At 37.9% G+C, this 19622-nt stretch overlaps 1 protein-coding gene across 1 annotated transcript in view; it reads right to left on the reverse strand.

Moving 5' to 3' along the window:
• Positions 1-19622, reverse strand: part of TENM2 (teneurin transmembrane protein 2) — a 1024030-nt gene that overhangs the window by 925162 nt on the left and 79246 nt on the right. The window contains exon 2 of the mRNA XM_037799530.1: positions 2001-2276. Within this exon, the coding sequence (XP_037655458.1) occupies positions 2001-2276 (276 nt within the window). The remainder of the gene's footprint in view (positions 1-2000; positions 2277-19622) is intronic.

Genomic DNA, 19622 nt, shown 5'->3' on the forward strand with positions numbered 1-19622 from the left:
CTGGCTTGAACTCTGGCTTCAGTACCTTTTTTTGTACTCTGCCAGACACACAAAAACACACATGAGTTGTTTACTGCTTCTAAGTACATTTTTCTTTATGTAATTCTGACTTTATGTAATATTATAACTGGCATTTCAGGAAAAACTGAGATGTTAGATGTAAGGGTTTATTCCTATCCATATATAAAGGAGCTATGTGGACTCCCCCAAGATGAAAACTGTTCAAATATAATGTTTCAAATAATATTGGAAAAAAGACATTAACAAAGACATTATTAATTATAAAATTATCCCAATTCATAACACTGTTAGCTAAATCCAAGGCAAGTATTTTTTGCTCCTTCTGTTTCACTGGAAACCTCCCCTTATTGGTTGAGAGATTAAGATGTATATAGCTTAAAAATAAAAAAGATAAAAAAAGGAGGAGGATGCAGATGTGAAAAATACATACAAATAATCAGTTTCCTGTATAGTTGGTTCCCATGAAACCAGTAAAAGTACCAATCATAGAAGATTTACTAAAATACCTTGTTTAAAATGTGCCATAGGTTCCTAGATTACATGTGATTTTATTTATTAGGTAATCAAACTGCTTCCATTTAAATAGCATCTGTCACACTCTGAAGTTGAAAAAGGACATCAGTAAATGGATTCAAGGTATGCCTTTTTGAAAACTTCTAAAAGTAATTTCCCATCAAATAAGCATCTTAGAGTGTTGAATGTGCCAAAAGTCAGAATTCTGTTAAAATTCAAAAGGAGTCAAGTACAGATTTTTCCTTGAGTGTACACCTTGATTAGCTACATGAACAGTGGCATAAGTAAGACACATCCCCTTGTCCCTACTGTAGAATAAATTATTTCAGAATTAAACACATATTTAAATGCAACAAAATGATGTCTTCTTGAATGTATGTGACTTACCTAGGAAATGATGTATTTTCAACACAGGTTTGGAGATAAAATGATATTTAGCTATGCTTTTGCTTTTGCATTCACAACAAGCTGTCAGCCTGCAAATTTCTTTTTTTTTTTTAAATGCAAGAAAATACATGAGGCTGCTCTAGCAGAAGTTTATAATATTTTACATAAACATTCTTAACTAATCTATGTGTAAACATTTTAATGGTAATTCTTTTAGCAAACACACAATATATTCATGATGAACCAAAAAGCATTTGATGTTTTCTTCATGAATCAACTGCATCTAATGTAATTTATCTTTTAATAAATTTCTTTGACTAAATAGAGTCTGAGTTGCTAAGAAATCCACAAATAAGCACCTTATCTCTTTAATGACTTGCTTAGGCTTCCCTATATTTACTGCTTAATGATCGGAAGCATTTAATTTTCAAAGTTCCATTAAGACCCACCTATAAAGCTGATGGATAAGCAATCATGATTTGAGATAGAAGACGTGAGAAGCCATTAACCTACATGGGTGCCGAGGGGAAAGCAAACACATAAGAGAAAACTTTTCTGAAAACAAGTCTCTTCCTATTTGTCATCATTAAACTTCAGTGTATCTGTCCCAAGTTTGATGTTCAATACGGATATGAGGCATTGCCGCCTGGAAATGAAAGTCTACGATAAGGTAGGATTCTTAAGAGATTGTCATGAAAAAAATAAACCAGGTTGCCATTTACTGGGAAGGGGAGATCAATACGAAAACCTAGAAACTCGTGGAGAGAGGACATTTCTAGGTATAGGTCATAGTTTATCAAGTTGCCTCTTTTGCAATGTAATTTACTTGCTAATAAGACCAACAGACTATACCTGAATACGTTGTTATCAACAAAGTGTGATTTTAAAACTCTTTTCTCATTTCTTGTGTGCCTGAGACTTGCTGGTTTATTTTCCCCAGCTCAGAGTAGGTGGGCAAGGTCGCGTTAAAGGAAAATGAATGATTTCATACGCCTCATACTAAAAAACGCAAACAAAATTCCCAAGCCCCACACTGGGCAGTACCCAGAACATTAAAGGTATTTAAGAAGCCGGCCTACCGTTCTCCTCATCTGACTTATTTTCGTTGTCAGAATCAGTCAGGGTCAGGGCTGAGTTTTCACGACTGGAAAGGCCGGAACTGCGCCGGGATTTTATCCCTCTCCCCCACAGTCTGATGGCGTGCTCCGGGGACATCCCTCCCTCGGTGTCGGAGTCCGCGTCGGAGCCGGTGCTGAGGGAGTAGCCTTGGTGGAGGATCCCCAAGTCGGAGCAGTAGCCGCTTCGGTGCGGCGAGGGCTCACAGATTCCCAGTTCTGCAAGGGTGAAGTTAGTTCCTAGGGAGAAGACAGGGGAGACACAGATTAAAATCTGCAAAATTCTTTACGAAGTTAAAATCTATTCTTACAAAAAGCAAACGCTTCCCTCATTCAACACATACATCAAATTTGTCGTGAAATACAGGAACGGTTCTTGGGCAAGAGGATTCAAGATACTGCAGTGAATTTGAGGATGAAAGTTAAAAAAGTAAACATTTAAGATTAATTCCAGTCCTAGGAGGGAATGCTCATATTTTGTTCCAAAGAATTTTAAGCATTTTGACCCTATTGTCTAGGTAGCACCATTTAGTCTGGGGAAAAAAAATACTGGACTTATAGTAACAGTTAATATATATGAAGCACTGACTTTGCTCAAGGCATTGGGCTAATGGTTTCCATAATATAGGTTACAACAGCTTCATGAAAATGATACTATTATTGTAATCATTTGATAGATGAGAAAACTAAGGAACAGAGAATTTAAGTGGTTTAATGCAAGGTCACACATCTAGATTGTGGCAAAACCTGAATCTGAACCTTGGGGTGTCTAACTTCAGGTCCTAGAACCTTATGTACCCTAATGAATATGTGTGGTGGTCGGAAGACTTGGCTGTCAGTCCTCGCTTGCCACTGTTAGCAGTCTCATTTGTGGCAAATCTCCAACACCTTGAGATAACGGTTTTCTCATTTGCAAACTTTGAGTAATAATTTAAGTTCTCAGGATCACTGTATGTCTTATATTATGATATTGATGTAAGCCTCTTTTTAAATGAATGCATGTAGAGTGTTATTTAAATTAGCACCCTAGGGCTGAAGAGGTAGTCCTCCTGTTTTTAAATGATATCAAAGAATGTCTCTTTGCCAGAATAATTTAAACCACAAATAGGCTTCATCTGTGTGTGCAAAGGGTAGGGGATGTTTTGATGGGAAGCAGAAGAGAAGGGCACTTATTGATCACTTTTATTACTGTTTGTCTGGCAATGGGTCAGATAATTTATATGCTTTATCTCATTTAAATCTCATAGTAGCCCAGCAATTTAGTTCTCAATATGACCACTTGACAGATGAATGCACTGAGATGTAGAGAGTTTAAATACTTTGTCCACAGTCACATCTTAATAAGTGGCAGATCTGCAGTCCTTAAGCCTGTGCTTTTTCTTCAGTGTCAAATGGCCTCAATCAAAACTAACCTGGCAAAATTTCAACACAGTAAATTCTGTATTTATTTGTGTGGTTTACTGTTTAGTTTATTTAAAGACATTTTAAGGTTTCAATGCAAATTAGATGGAATCACATGATCCATTCTATTGCTGTTGTGTAAAGCTGATATCTTTTGTCTTTTTTTAAATGCAATTTTATTGAGATATTGTGCTGGTTTGGATGTATTATATCCCCCAAAACACCATTATCTTTGATGCAATCTTGTGTGGGCAGACGTATTAGTGTTGATTAGATTATAATTCTTTGATTGTTTCCATGGAGATGCAACCCATCCAACTGGGGGTGATAACACTGATTGGATAATTTCCATGGAGGCGTGGCCCCACCCATTCAGCATGGGCCTTGATTAGTTCACTGGAGCCCTATAAAAGCTCAGACAGAAGGAGCAAGCTTGCTATATAGCCAAGAGGGATGCTTTGAAGAACACACAGGTGTTAAGAGAGGAGCTTCAGCTTACAGAGACATTTTGGAGACGGCCTTTGAAAGCACTTTTGCTCCAGAGAAGCTAAGATTGGACAAGCACCCCAAGAGCAACTGAGAGTGACATTTTGGAAAGAAGCTGAAGCCTAGAGAGGAACATCCTGGGAGAAAGCCATTTTGAAACCAGAACTCCGGAGCAGACACCAGCTACGTGCCTTCCCAGCTAACAGAGGTTTTCTGGACACCACTGGCCATCCTCCACTGAAAGTACCCAATTGTTGATGCATTGCCTTGGACACTTTATGGCCTTAACACTGTAACTGTGTAACCAAATAAACCCCCTTTATAAAAGCCAATCCATTTCTGGTGTTCTGCATTCCAGCAGCATTGGAAAACTAGAACAGATTTATTCACTGATTTCTTTGCTTTTTAACCACTGATGGACAATGAAATACATATAGTTAAAAAAATGCATGTCTATACTATAAGTGAAAGAAAACTATAAATAATGCCAAACTGGCAGCTTACCTACTCCATGTGTATTTATTATATTATGGCCATTCTTTATCATTCATAACTCCAAACTGGTGATATAACCCGACACTCTATGATAGTTCATGTGCACAATTCCATTTATTGGCTTGTATGTTAAAAGTACCAATTAACTGTTTATATTAGCCTAGTGTGACTGTAATTTGTAACAGGCACATGCATTTTTATTCTGAGTTTTTGCTTCCCTTTTCTTCACTGCACTTTGAACTTCTACAGTCTTAGTCGGCTGTATAAATGGAATCAAACCCAATTCTATACAGAATTGTCTCTGGAGAGTGAAACATACCCATGGGAGAGCTAACCCAAGAAAAACTCCTGCCAGTGTAGGGTAATTACCCACTATCTCAGTGGGGAAGAGAGAAATCGTCACTGCCCATCAGCCCAGTTCTCTGTGTTGTTGATTCCCTGGGCAGTTTATCTTGCTGTCTGAAATTCTCTGCTCAGTATATACTGTTCCATTTTACATCCTTAACAATTAGATATTCTCATAATTGCACGCTAGAAGATACATTTCAGCTTCAGTAATCCATAAAACTATAGTTACTGACTTCAGATATGTATAATATTAAAATACTTTTCTATTATTATTTTTCTCATTCTTAAGTACTAGGAAAAAGCCATTTAATACTAACATCCTCCCACCTTGTCTTTAGATCTACATTCATTCTAGACAGAATCATGAAGCGTACTGCTTCATTTTCCTACAATAAATGAAAATAACAAACTATAACATGCATGATTTTATTCCACATGTGAGAATTTTTAACGATATGACTCAATTTAAATTGAATGAAGTGTTTAAGTATTAAGGCAACTTGCCTGATGATTTTCCCACATTATGTCCACTTCATTATTTAGAACTAGCTTCACAGACCTCCCTGGGCAAAGTAGAACATTTGAGGGTCTTAAAATACTGTGTGAAAACAGGAAGCCTCAGTTTTCAGAGCATTTCACTTGCTCTTCAATTTGGGTAATAAAGGTAATAGGCAGTAACCCTAGCATATGAAAAGTCATGGAATAAACATGTTACTCCTTCTTAGTTTATCTACTTTACCTCATGATGATAAATGAAAATATTATTTTTATGTCAAACCAACTTGAGATAATCATGGATCAGGCAAAACTTGCATAAATTTTAAAAGCACCACAAAAGTTAAAAAAGAAATGCACTTACAGAATTTCAACTTCAAGTCCCCGGTACCCAAATGGGCAACATTGTAAATGAAATTGGAAATACTGTAGTGAATTCACCAGAAGATGGTAAATGAATAGGTTCACACTGTTTGAAAGGACAGTTTTCTTTTAAAAACAAAATTATTTTCTAAAGAATTTACCCTCTATACTCCTCATAATCTTCCCATTGGAAACACAATTCCTAGGTTTGTATACTTCTGTCCTCAATTAACTTAAAGCAACAGGAACCTCATTCTAATATCTGGGGCAGATTCTGGACCTGCCTTTCCAAGGTTTGCTGGCCTATATGATGCTGGTGAGCCATACACATAGTAGAAAAGAAAATCTGGTCTATCATTTATTAAATCATTTAACAAATATTTATTGTTCCTTGTGCTGTGCTAGGCATTGGGGATATAACAGTGAGCATTAAAAAATACAGTCCATGACATTTACAATCTAGTTTGGAGGGAAACATTAATCAAAGAATCACATAAAGTACAATCCATACAGTGATAAATACTATATAGGGAAAGGACAGGCAGTCATGAAAAGATATCTAGTGATAGGACAGGCAGCCACAAAAGGACATCTAATGACCTTCATCCTTCACAGCTGGACTACCAGATGTCCATCTAGAGATTGGCTGAATACTTTGAGCAACTGTGAGTTTACTCCTCTGAGAAACTATTAAGCTTCCCTTCAGTTTGCTCTTAACCCACACCCAGCTTTCTCAAATATTTCTCCATATGACTTGATTTCAGACCATCCTTTTCCACGTAGCTCATTTTACAACATGAATCCCCACACTTCTACTCAGAACATAAAATTGTACTGGGGAATTTTAATACTATGTTAACTTACTGATTTTCACTTACTTTGCTCATTTACGTAAGACTGATTTTGCTCTATTTCATCTTGTATAATTATGTCTTTATTAATTAAGCCCCATGGAAACTTTGAAATGGGAATGAGAAAACAGGTCATTTGTGATTCTCTAAGCTAAAGTTTCTAGTGGAAAGTAGTCAACAATTCATTCTTTCTTCACAATCTTGAAAGGCAGAGAGGAGACAGGAACTTCCAGTATTCAGTAAACATATTCTTACCCTCTTTCAGTCTCTAACCTTCTTGGTATCACAGATTACAGTAAATGTAGATGATGTGTAAACTAATTCTATCTCAGGTATGTGTTTTTATGGCTGTTGTCAACAAACTGTTCAGAGAGGCCCTATATTTAATTACCAAGGCTAGAATCAATATTTTAAAATCTACAATATTTGTATCATCGATTTTTAGTATATTTTAAGGTGTTGGGAGAGAATATTAATGGATAAAAAATGTAAAGTGATTGGGGTTGGGGAATGCAACTCTTTAAAATAACTCTTTAAAAGTCTCTTTTGCCTCAAGTTGTCTTTTCCTTGATAATAACCTCAAAGTATAACCCAGATCCTCCCTACAACTTCTGCAGAGAGAAATTTTGCAAGCGATATACAGAGTCATTAAAATGTTCCTATTCTTTGACCCAGTAATTCTGTTTGGGAAGAGATTCTAAAGAAAGAGGGAACTCATGAGAGCGCACAGTAATCATGGCTTTATTTTCTAAGTTATTACCAACTTCTCACACTTTGAAATAATCTTTATCTAGAAGAAGCACATATGTAGTTAAGTCAGAATTATCATGTCATGGTAATACCAGGGAATACAAATAGCACTGAAAATGTCAGGATTTGCACAGATTTTCTATGATGAGGGCAGGAAGATGAAAGTTAACTGTAGTAATGGGGAAGTGCAATATAAACAATTTTTATCATCCAAAAGCTCACTTTTGCAGTTGCCTTAATTTAAGAGTAGGAATTTTACACAAGGAAGCAAAAACTGCCACTAATGATCACTTACAAAACTAATTCCCACCCATCCTTATCCACTTACTACTAGTATGTTGCCTCACATGAACTATGGCATCACTGTCTGGGTCATCACTCACTGATAGCAGAAAGTAATGTGGTGCAAACCTGAGATCAAATTGCAAAGCTTGTGAAGATGCATATTTTCATGAAATCTACAAAAGTGATGCTAGAAAAACAATAGGATGATAAGGAAGGCCACCAAATAACCAAGATCTAACAACAATTAGGACAGCTAAACAGAGAAACTAGAAATGGATGTTGGCATGATGATGGGGACTTAAAAAGATTATTTGATGGGCTTTTGGGTCTGGGCCAAGGTAGAGATGGTGTTTATGGACACTGTATATAAAACAAGCATAAGAAGATTCTGAGGAGGCGGGGCAAGATGGCAGACTGGTGAGCTGTATGTTTTAGTTACTCCTCCAGGAAAGTAGGTAAAAAGCCAGGAACTGCGTGGACTGGACACCACAGAGCAATCTGTCTTTGGGCATACTTCATACAACACTCATGAAAACGTGGAACTGCTGAGATCAGCGAAATCTGTAAGTTTTTGCGGCCGGGGGACCCGCGCCCCTCCCTGCCAGGCTCAGCCCTGGGGGAGGAGGGGCTGTCAGCTCCAGGAAGGAGAAGGGAGAATTGCAGTGGCTGCTCTTATCGGAAACTCATTCTACTGATTCAAACTCCAACCATAGATAGACTGAGACCAGACACCAGAGACTCTGAGAGCAGCCAGCCCAGCAGAGAGGAGACAGGCATAGAAAAAAAACAACACGAAAAACTCCAAAATAAAAGCAGAGGATTTTTGGAGTTCTGGTGAACACAGAAAGGGGAAGGGCGGAGATCAGGCCTTGAGGTGCATATGCAAATCCCGAAGCAAGGCTGATCTCTCTGCCCTGTGCACCTTTCCTTAATGGCCCTGGTTGCTTTGTCTATTAGCATTTCAATAACCCATTAGATCTCTGAGGAGGGCCGTTTTTTTTTTTTTTTTAAATCCTTTTTGCTTTTTCTAAAACAATTACTCTAAGAAGCTCAATACAGAAAGCTTCAAAGAATTGAAATTTGGGCACGGCAAGTCAAGAGCAGAACTAAGAGAGCTCTGAGACAAAAGGCAATAATCCAGTGGCTGAGAAAATTCACTAAACAACACAACTTCCCAAGAAAAGGGGGGTGTCCGCTCACAGCCACCATCCTGGTGGACAGGAAACACTCCTGCCCATCGCCAGCCCCATAGCCCAGAGCTGCCCCAGACAACCCAGTGTGACGGAAGTGCTTCAAATAACAGGCACACACCACAAAACTGGGCGTGGACATTAGCCTTCCCTGCAACCTCAGCTGAATGTCCCAGAGCTGGGAAGGGGGAGCAGTGTGAATTAACAGAGCCCCATTCAGCCATCATTTGAGCAGACTGGGAGCCTCCCAACACAGCCCAGCAGCCCAGAACTGCCCTGGGGGGACGGCACTCACCTGTGACATAGCACAGTCATCCCTCAACAGAGGACCCGGGGTGCACAGCCTGGAAGAGGGGCCCACTTGCAAGTCTCAGGAGCCATACGCCAATACCAAAGACTTGTGGGTCAGTAGCAGAGACAAACTGTGGCAGGACTGAACTGAAGGATTAGACTATTGCAGTAGCTTTAAAACTCTAGGATCATCAGGGAGATTTGATTGTTAGGGCCACCCCCCCTCCCCGACTGCCCAGAAACACGCCCCACATACAGGGCAGGCAACACCAACTACACACGCAAGCTTGGTACACCAATTGGGCCCCACAAGACTCACTCCCCCACTCACCAAAAAGGCTAAGCAGGGGAGATCTGGCTTGTGGAGAACAGGTGGCTCGTGGATGCCACCTGCTGGTTAGTTAGAGAAAGTGTACTCCACGAAGCTGTAGATCTGATAAATTAGAGATAAGGACTTCAACTGGTCTACAAACCCTAAAAGAACCCTATCAAGTTCAGCAAATGCCACGAGGCCAAAAACAACAGAAAATTATAAAGCATATGAAAAAACCAGACGATATGGATAACCCAAGCCCAAGCACCCAAATCAAAAGACCAGAAGAGACACACCTAGAGCAGCTACTCAAAGAACTAAAGATGAACAATGAGACCACAGTACGGGATATGAAGGAAATCAAGAAGACCCTAGAAGAGCATAAAGAAGACATTGCAAAACTAAATAAAAAAATGGATGATCTTATGGAAATTAAAGAAACTGTTGACCAAATTAAAAAGATTCTGGACACTCATAGTACAAGACTAGAGGAAGTTGAACAACGAATCAGTGACCTGGAAGATGACAGAATGGAAAATGAAAGCATAAAAGAAAGAATGGGGAAAAAAATTGAAAAACTCGAAATGGACCTCAGGGATATGATAGATAATATGAAACGTCCGAATATAAGACTCATTGGTGTCCCAGAAGGGGAAGAAAAGGGTAAAGGTCTAGGAAGAGTATTCAAAGAAATTGTTGGGGAAAACTTCCCAAATCTTCTAAACAACATAAATACACAAATCATAAATGCTCAGCGAACTCCAAATAGAATAAATCCAAAAAAAACCCACTCCGAGACATATACTGATCACACTGTCAAACACGGAAGAGAAGGAGCAAGTTCTGAAAGCAGCAAGAGAAAAGCAATTCACCACATACAAAGGAAACAGCATAAGGCTAAGTAGTGACTACTCAGCAGCCACCATGGAGGCAAGAAGGCAGTGGCACGATATATTTAAAATTCTGAGTGAGAAAAATTTCCAGCCAAGAATACTTTATCCAGCAAAGCTCTCCTTCAAATTTGAGGGAGAGCTTAAATTTTTCACAGACAAAGAAATGCTGCGAGAATTTGCTAACAAGAGACCTGCCCTACTGGAGATACTAAAGGGAGCCCTACAGACAGAGAAACAAAGACAGGACAGAGAGACTTGGAGAAAGGTTCAGTACTAAAGAGATTCGGTATGGGTACAATAAAGGATATTAATAGAGAGAGGGAAAAATATGGCAAACATAATCCAAAGGATAAGATGGCCGATTCAAGAAATGCCTTCACGGTTTTAACGTTGAATGTAAATGGATTAAACTCCCCAATTAAAAGATATAGATTCGCAGAATGGATCAAAAACAATGAACCATCAATATGTTGCATACAAGAGACTCATCTTAGACACAGGGACACAAAGAAACTGAAAGTGAAAGGATGGAAAAAAATATTTCATGCAAGCTACAGCCAAAAGAAAGCAGGTGTAGCAATATTAATCTCAGATAAAATAGACTTCAAATGCAGGGATGTTTTGAGAGACAAAGAAGGCCACTACATACTAATAAAAGGGGCAATTCAGCAAGAAGAAATAACAGTCGTAAATGTCTATGCACCCAATCAAGGTGCCACAAAATACATGAGAGAAACATTGGCAAAACTAAAGGAAGCAATTGATGTTTCCACAATAATTGTGGGAGACTTCAACACATCACTCTCTCCTATAGATAGATCAACCAGACAGAAGACCAATAAGGAAATTGAAAACCTAAACAATCTGATAAATGAATTAGATTTAACAGACATCTACAGGACATTACATCCCAAATCACCAGGATACACATACTTTTCTAGTGCTCACGGAACTTTCTCCAGAATAGATCATATGCTGGGACATAAAATAAGCCTCAATAAATTTAAAAAGATTGAAATTATTCAAAGCACATTCTCTGACCACAATGGAATACAATTAGAAGTCAATAACCATCAGAGACTTAGAAAATTCACATATACCTGGAGGTTAAACAACACACTCCTAAACAATCAGTGGGTTAAAGAAGAAATAGCAAGAGAAATTGCTAAATATATAGAGACGAATGAAAATGAGAACACAACATACCAAAACCTATGGGATGCAGCAAAAGCAGTGCTAAGGGGGAAATTTATAGCACTCAACGCATATATTAAAAAGGAAGAAAGAGCCAAAATCAAAGAACTAATGGATCAACTGAAGAAGCTAGAAAATGAACAGCAAACCAATCCTAAACCAAGTACAAGAAAAGAAATAACAAGGATTAAAGCAGAAATAAATGACATAGAGAACAAAAAAACAATAGAAAGGATAAATATCACCAAAAGTTGGTTCTTTGAGAAGATCAACAAGATTGACAAGCCCCTAGCTAGACTGACAAAATCAAAAAGAGAGAAGACCCATATAAACAAAATAATGAATGAAAAAGGTGACATAACTGCAGATCCTGAAGAAATTAAAAAAATTATAAGAGGATATTATGAACAACTGTATGGCAACAAACTGGATAATGTAGAAGAAATGGACAATTTCCTGGAAATATATGAACAACCTAGACTGACCAGAGAAGAAATAGAAGACCTCAACCAACCCATCACAAGCAAAGAGATCCAATCAGTCATCAAAAATCTTCCCACAAATAAATGCCCAGGGCCAGATGGCTTCACAGGGGAATTCTACCAAACTTTCCAGAAAGAACTGACACCAATCTTACTCAAACTCTTTCAAAACATTGAAAAAAATGGAACACTACCTAACTCATTTTATGAAGCTAACATCAATCTAATACCAAAACCAGGCAAAGATGCTACAAAAAAGGAAAACTACCGGCCAATCTCCCTAATGAATATAGATGCAAAAATCCTCAACAAAATACTTGCAAATCGAATCCAAAGACACATTAAAAAAATCATACACCATGACCAAGTGGGGTTCATTCCAGGCATGCAAGGATGGTTCAACATAAGAAAAACAATCAATGTATTACAACACATTAAAAACTCGAAAGGGAAAAATCAATTGATCATCTCAATAGATGCTGAAAAAGCATTTGACAAAATCCAACATCCCTTTTTGATAAAAACACTTCAAAAGGTAGGAATTGAAGGAAACTTCCTCAACATGATAAAGAGCATATATGAAAAACCCACAGCCAGCATAGTACTCAATGGTGAGAGACTGAAAGCCTTCCCTCTAAGATCAGGAACAAGACAAGGATGCCCGCTGTCACCACTGTTATTCAACATTGTGCTGGAAGTGCTAGCCAGGGCAATCCGGCAAGACAAAGAAATAAAAGGCATCCAAATTGGAAAAGAAGAAGTAAAACTGTCATTGTTTGCAGATGATATGATCTCATATCTAGAAAACCCTGAGAAATCAACGATACACCTACTAGAGCTAATAAACAAATTTAGCAAAGTAGTGGGATACAAGATTAATGCACATAAGTCAGTAATGTTTCTATATGCTAGAAATGAACAAACTGAAGAGACACTCAAGAAAAAGATACCATTTTCAATAGCAACTAAAAAAATCAAGTACCTAGGAATCAACTTAACCAAAGATGTAAAAGACCTATACAAAGAAAACTACATAACTCTACTAAAAGAAATAGAAGGGGACCTTAAAAGATGGAAAAATATTCCATGTTCATGGATAGGAAGGCTAAATGTCATTAAGATGTCAATTCTACCCAAACTCATCTACAGATTCAATGCAATCCCAATCAAAATTCCAACAACCTACTTTGCAGACTTGGAAAAGCTAGTTATCAAATTTATTTGGAAAGGGAAGATGCCTCGAATTGCTAAAGACACTCTAAAAAAGAAAAACGAAGTGGGAGGACTTACACTCCCTGACTTTGAAGCTTATTATAAAGCCACAGTTGCCAAAACAGCATGGTACTGGCACAAAGATAGACATATAGATCAATGGAATCGAATTGAGAATTCAGAGATAGACCCTCAGATCTATGGCCGACTGATCTTTGATAAGGCCCCCAAAGTCACCGAACTGAGCCATAATGGTCTTTTCAACAAATGGGGCTGGGAGAGTTGGATATCCATATCCAAAAGAATGAAAGAGGACCCCTACCTCACCCCCTACACAAAAATTAACTCAAAATGGACCAAAGATCTCAATATAAAAGAAAGTACCATAAAACTCCTAGAAGATAATGTAGGAAAACATCTTCAAGACCTTGTATTAGGAGGCCACTTCCTAGACTTTACACCCAAAGCACAAGCAACAAAAGAGAAAATAGATAAATGGGAACTCCTCAAGCTTAGAAGTTTCTGCACCTCAAAGGAATTTCTCAAAAAGGTAAAGAGGCAGCCAACTCAATGGGAAAAAATTTTTGGAAACCATGTATCTGACAAAAGACTGATATCTTGCATATACAAAGAAATCCTACAACTCAATGACAATAGTACAGACAGCCCAATTATAAAATGGGCAAAAGATATGAAAAGACAGTTCTCTGAAGAGGAAATACAAATGGCCAAGAAACACATGAAAAAATGTTCAGCTTCACTAGCTATTAGAGAGATGCAAATTAAGACCACAATGAGATACCATCTAACACCGGTTAGAATGGCTGCCATTAAACAAACAGGAAACTACAAATGCTGGAGGGGATGTGGAGAAATTGGAACTCTTATTCATTGTTGGTGGGACTGTATAATGGTTCAGCCACTCTGGAAGTCAGTCTGGCAGTTCCTTAGAAAACTAGATATAGAGCTACCATTCGATCCAGCGATTGCACTTCTCGGTATATACCCGGAAGATCGGAAAGCAGTGACACGAACAGATATCTGCACGCCAATGTTCATAGCAGCATTATTCACAATTGCCAATAGATGGAAACAACCCAAATGTCCTTCAACAGATGAGTGGATAAATAAAATGTGGTATATACACACGATGGAATACTACGCGGCAGTAAGAAGGAACGATCTGGTGAAACATATGACAACATGGATGAACCTTGAAGACATAATGCTGAGCGAAATAAGCCAGGCACAAAAAGAGAAATATTATATGCTACCACTAATGTGAACTTTGAAAAATGTAAAACAAACGGTTTATAATGTAGAATGTAGGGGAACTAGCAGTAGAGAGCAATTAAGGAAGGGGGAACAATAATCCAAGAAGAACAGATAAGCTATTTAACGTTCTGGGGATGCCCAGAAATGACTATGGTCTGTTAATTTCTGATGGATGTAGTAGGAACAAGTTCACTGAAATGTTGCTATATTATGTAACTTTCTTGGGGTAAAGTAGGAACATGTTGGAAGTTAAGCAGTTATCTTAGGTTAGTTGTCTTTTTCTTACTCCCTTGCTATGGTCTCTTTGAAATGTTCTTTTATTGTATGTTTGTTTTGTTTTTAACTTTTTTTTTTTCATACAGTTGATTTGAAGAAAGAAGGGAAAGTTAAAAAAAAAAAAAAGAAAAGAAAAAAGACAAACAAGGAAAAAAAAAAAAAAAAAAAAAAGATGTAGTGCCCCCTTGAGGAGCCTGTGGAGAATGCAGGGGTATTCGCCTACCCCACCTCCATGGTTGCTAACATGACCACAGACATAGGGGACTGGTGGTTTGATGGGTTGAGCCCTCTGCCATAAGTTTTACCCTTGGGAAGACGGTTGCTGCAAAGGAGAGGCTAGGCCTCCCTGTATTTGTGCCTAAGAGTCTCCTCCTGAATGCCTCTTTGTTGCTCAGATGTGGCCCTCTCTCTCTGGCTAAGCCAACTTGAAAGGTGAAATCACTGCCCTCCCCCCTACGTGGGATCAGACACCCAGGGAAGTGAATCTCCCTGGCAACGTGGAATATGACTCCCGGGGAGGAATGTAGACCCGGCATCGTGGGATGGAGAACATCTTCTTGACCAAAAGGGGGATGTGAAAGGAAATGAAATAAGCTTCAGTGGCAGAGAGATTCCAAAACGAGCCGAGAGATCACTCTGGTGGGCACTCTTACGCACACTTTAGACAACCTTTTTTAGGTTCTAAAGAATTGGGGTAGCTGGTGGTGGATACCTGAAACTATTAAACTACAACCCAGAACCCATGAATCTCGAAGACAGTTGTATAAAAATGTAGCTTATGAGGGGTGACAGTGGGATTGGGAATGCCATAAGGACCAAACTCCGCTTTGTCTAGTTTATGGATGGATGTGTAGAAAAGTAGGGGAAGCAAACAAACAGACAAAGGTACCTAGTGTTCGTTTTTACTTCAATTGCTCTTTATCACTCTAATTATTATTCTTGTTATTTTTGTGTGTGTGCTAATGAAGGTGTCAGGGATTGATTTAGGTGATGAATGTACAACTATGTAATGGTACTGTAAACAATCGAAAGTACAATTTGTTTTGTATGACTGCGTGGTATGTGAATATATCTCAATTAAATGATGATTAAAGAAAAAAGAAAAAAGGAAAGGGAGAGAAAAAAAAAAAGGATCAAGGATTGAGAAAGAAAATATGACTTTAATCATTTTTAGAAGTATCAGCAATAATAATACTAGAAATAGAAAAAAAATTGGTAAGTGGTAAACAAACTGGAAATTAGGCAGTGTAAATTCCAGCACATTTTCCATCTACCCTGGTATAAAGCAGGAGAAGAAGAATATACTCAAAATATAAATAAAAGTAGTAACAAGTTATAATCACTAAAAAAAAAAAAAAAAAAAAAAAAAAAGATGGTTCAGCAGTCTTCTAATTCGTACAGCAGAAGGAAATAATTGATGTATATTCATGTGAAAGAGAATAAATATAGCTGAAAAAAAAAAAAAAAAAAAGAAGATTCTGAAAGGCAGCAAGAAGAAAGCAAACATACTAGGGACTCCAGGATCCAAGGAATGACATTGTAATGGGTTCCCTGGGTCTTCCTTTGCCCTTTATATCAGGGAGTGAGTGCTGGAAAATCTGTGAGCCTGGAAACTCTGAGTGTAGACCAAAAAAGTGCCAAGAAAAGCCAGCTACCTAGCAAACAGAAACTCTTAGACAATAGCCAGTCTTTCCCAGGCAAATACCACACAAGAAATTGCAACCCCACCTATCAGCAAAAGCAAGTGGGGATCTGGGGATCTTAGACTGCATCCCCCCCCCAGCAACAATACACATTCACACCAGGATGGTATCAGAGAAGACAAAGTGAAGCCAGAACTTTCATTCTTACCCACTGGTAATGAGCGACAGGGGAGGCTGGAGTGGAACCTTAATTTCACCATCAGTGTAAGTGGAGGCATCGTGGGGAGTGGTGAAGAGATGGATCCTTTCACTTGCAAACAGGAGGATCTCTACAGATAGTTACTGGGGAGACTAAAATCCTATCTCCACCCCCAGGGGGTGGAGCCTGCCCCCACCCCCAGGGGGTCAAAATAGACCACATGGGAAATCTGAACTTTCACCTCCACTGAGTAGGCAGAAGGTGGGGCCCCCTCTCCCCATTGGTGCCCTGTCAGATGAGGCCTGATAAAACAGGAGATTTAAATAAGAGCCACAGTTTCATAGCATCATACCCAGATATCCAGGATACAATATAATGTCAAGAACAAGGAAAAGCTCAACGTGAATGAGAAAAGGTAATTATTTACATAAAAGTTTAATGAGAGGACTTTAGGAAAATTAATGAATCCATCAAATATTTTTGCAGAAAACGATCCTCTCAGATCATGCTGCAAAATCCAACCTAAAGTGAAGGCTGTAATATGGTACAGTCATACAATTTTGCCATAAACTGTATTTTATGCCCCCACAATAATTACGTTTTTCTTTATCCTTTGGAATAATTATTGCCTAGTTGGGATAATAAATTTTACTGAACATGAAATAAAATGGACTCTTGATAATCAGTTTTATCTTTTTCAAGATAAAGATGAATTAAATTTTTACTCTTTAATATGAAATATTGGTTCTTTGAACAGTGAGTCCATTTTTTTTTCCTTTAGTTTGCTTTTTTCTAATTCATCTTATTGAGATATATTCACATACCACACAGTCATACAAAACAAATCGTACATTTGATTGTTCATAGTACCATTACATAGTTGTACATTCATTACCAAAATCAATCCCCAACACTCTCATTACCACACACACAAAAATAACCAGAATAATAATTAAAGTGAAAAAGAGCAACTAAAGTAAAAAAGAACACTGGGCGCCCTTGTCTGTCTGTTTGTTTGTTTGTTTCCTTCCCCTACCTTTCCACTCATCCATCCACAAACTAGACAAACGGGAGTGTGATCCCTATGGCCCCCCCAATCCCACTGTCCCCCCTCATAAGCCACATTTTTATACAATTGTCTTCGAGATTCCTGGGTTCTGGGTTGTAGTTTGATAGTTTCAGGTATCCACCACCAGCTACCCCAATTTTTTAGAACCTAAAAAGGGTTGTCTATATTGTGCGTAAGAGTGCCCACCAGAGTGACCTCTCGGCTCCTTTTGGGATCTCTCTGCCAATGAAGCTTATTTCATTTCCTTTCACATCCCCCTTTTGGTCAAGAAGATGTTCTCCATCCCACGATGCCGGGTCTACATTCCTCCCCGGGAGTCATATTCCACATTGCCAGGGAGATTCACTCCCCTGGGTGTCCGATCCCACGTAGCGGGGAGGGCAGTGATTTCACCTTTCAAGTTGGCTTAGCTAGAGAGAGAGGGCCACATCTGAGCAACAAAGAGGTATTCGGGAGGAGGCTCTTAGGCACAATTATAGGGAGGCCTAGCCTCTCCTTTGCAGCAAGTCTTCCCAAGGGCAAATTCCATGGTAGAGGGCTCAATCCATCAAACCAGCAGTCCCCTATGTCTGTGGGCATGTTAGCAACCATTGAGGTAGGGCAGGCCAATACCCTGCATTCTACACCAGCTCCTCAAGGGGGCTCTGCATATTTTTGTCCTTGTTTTTTTTTTCTTTTTTTAAACTTTTTTTTTTCCTAAATCAACTGTATGAAAAATAAAAAAAATAAAAAAATAAATAAAAAATAAAACATACAATAAAAGAACATTTCAAAGAGACTATAACAAGGGAGTAAGAAAAAGACAACTAACCTAAGATAACTAACTACTTTACTTCCAACGTGTTCTTACTCTATCCCAAGAAAGTAACTTAATATAGCAACATTTCTGTGAACTTGTTCCTACTATACCCATCAGAAATTAACAGACCATAGTCATTCCTGGGCATTCCCAGAACATTAAATTTACCCATGATAGCTTATCTGTTCTTCTCGGAATATTGTTCCCCCTTCCTTAATTGCTCTCTATCGCTAGTTTCCCTACATTCTACATTATAAACCATTTGTTTTACATTTTTCAAAGTTCACATTAATGGTATTTCCTTTTTATTTTTTATTAGAGAAGTTATGGGTTTACAGAACAATCATGCATAAAAATACAGATTTCCATAACACCCTATTATTAACACCTTGCATGGGTGTGGTACCTTTGTTACAATTGATAATAGCACATTTTAATAACTGTACTATTAAATATAGTCCATGGTTTAATGTAGGGTTCACTGTTTGTGTAGCTCCATGGATTTTCTTAAAAAAATTTTTATTCTATTACCCTATATACAGTCTAACACTTCGTCTTTTAATCACATTCAGATACTATTTCAGTGCTGTTAATTATGTTCACAGTGTTGGTCATTTTAAGTGACACTTTTCAAGGTTCATTTTTCCTTGGACAACAAGACTCTCCTGCAAACAAGCATAAATCTTTTTTTTCTGTATAAAGTTATTTATAAATACATTTTATATAATTGGAAATATACATATGAAGTATTTTGTATCTGGTTTCTTTCACTTAGAATAATTTTTTAAATTATTGTTTTTTTTTTAAATTTGAGAAGTTGTAGGTTTACAGAAAAGTCGTATAAAAAATACATGACCATAACCCACTATTGTTGATTCTTTGCATTAGTATGGTACCTTTGTTACAACTGATGAAAGGATATTAAAATATTACTCTTAGCTGTAGTCCACAGTTTACATTAGATGTATTTTTTCCATATACCCCTCTATTATTAGTATTTGGTATTAGTGTCATACATTTGTTATAATTCATAGAAGAACATTCTTAAACTTGTACTATTAACCCCAGCCCATAGTCCACAACAGGGTTCACTGTATTATACAGTCCCATATTTTATCTTCTAACTTTCCTTCTAGTAGCATGCAAGACCCAAAACTTCCCCTTTCAACCACATTCACAAACACAAGTCAGCACTGTTAATTTACTCACAATATCATTCAACTATCACCACCATCCTTTTCCAAACATTTACAATCAACCTAAATAGAAATTCTGT

Source organism: Choloepus didactylus, chromosome 11 (genome assembly GCF_015220235.1).
Source record: "Choloepus didactylus isolate mChoDid1 chromosome 11, mChoDid1.pri, whole genome shotgun sequence".
NCBI lineage: Eukaryota > Metazoa > Chordata > Mammalia > Pilosa > Megalonychidae > Choloepus > Choloepus didactylus.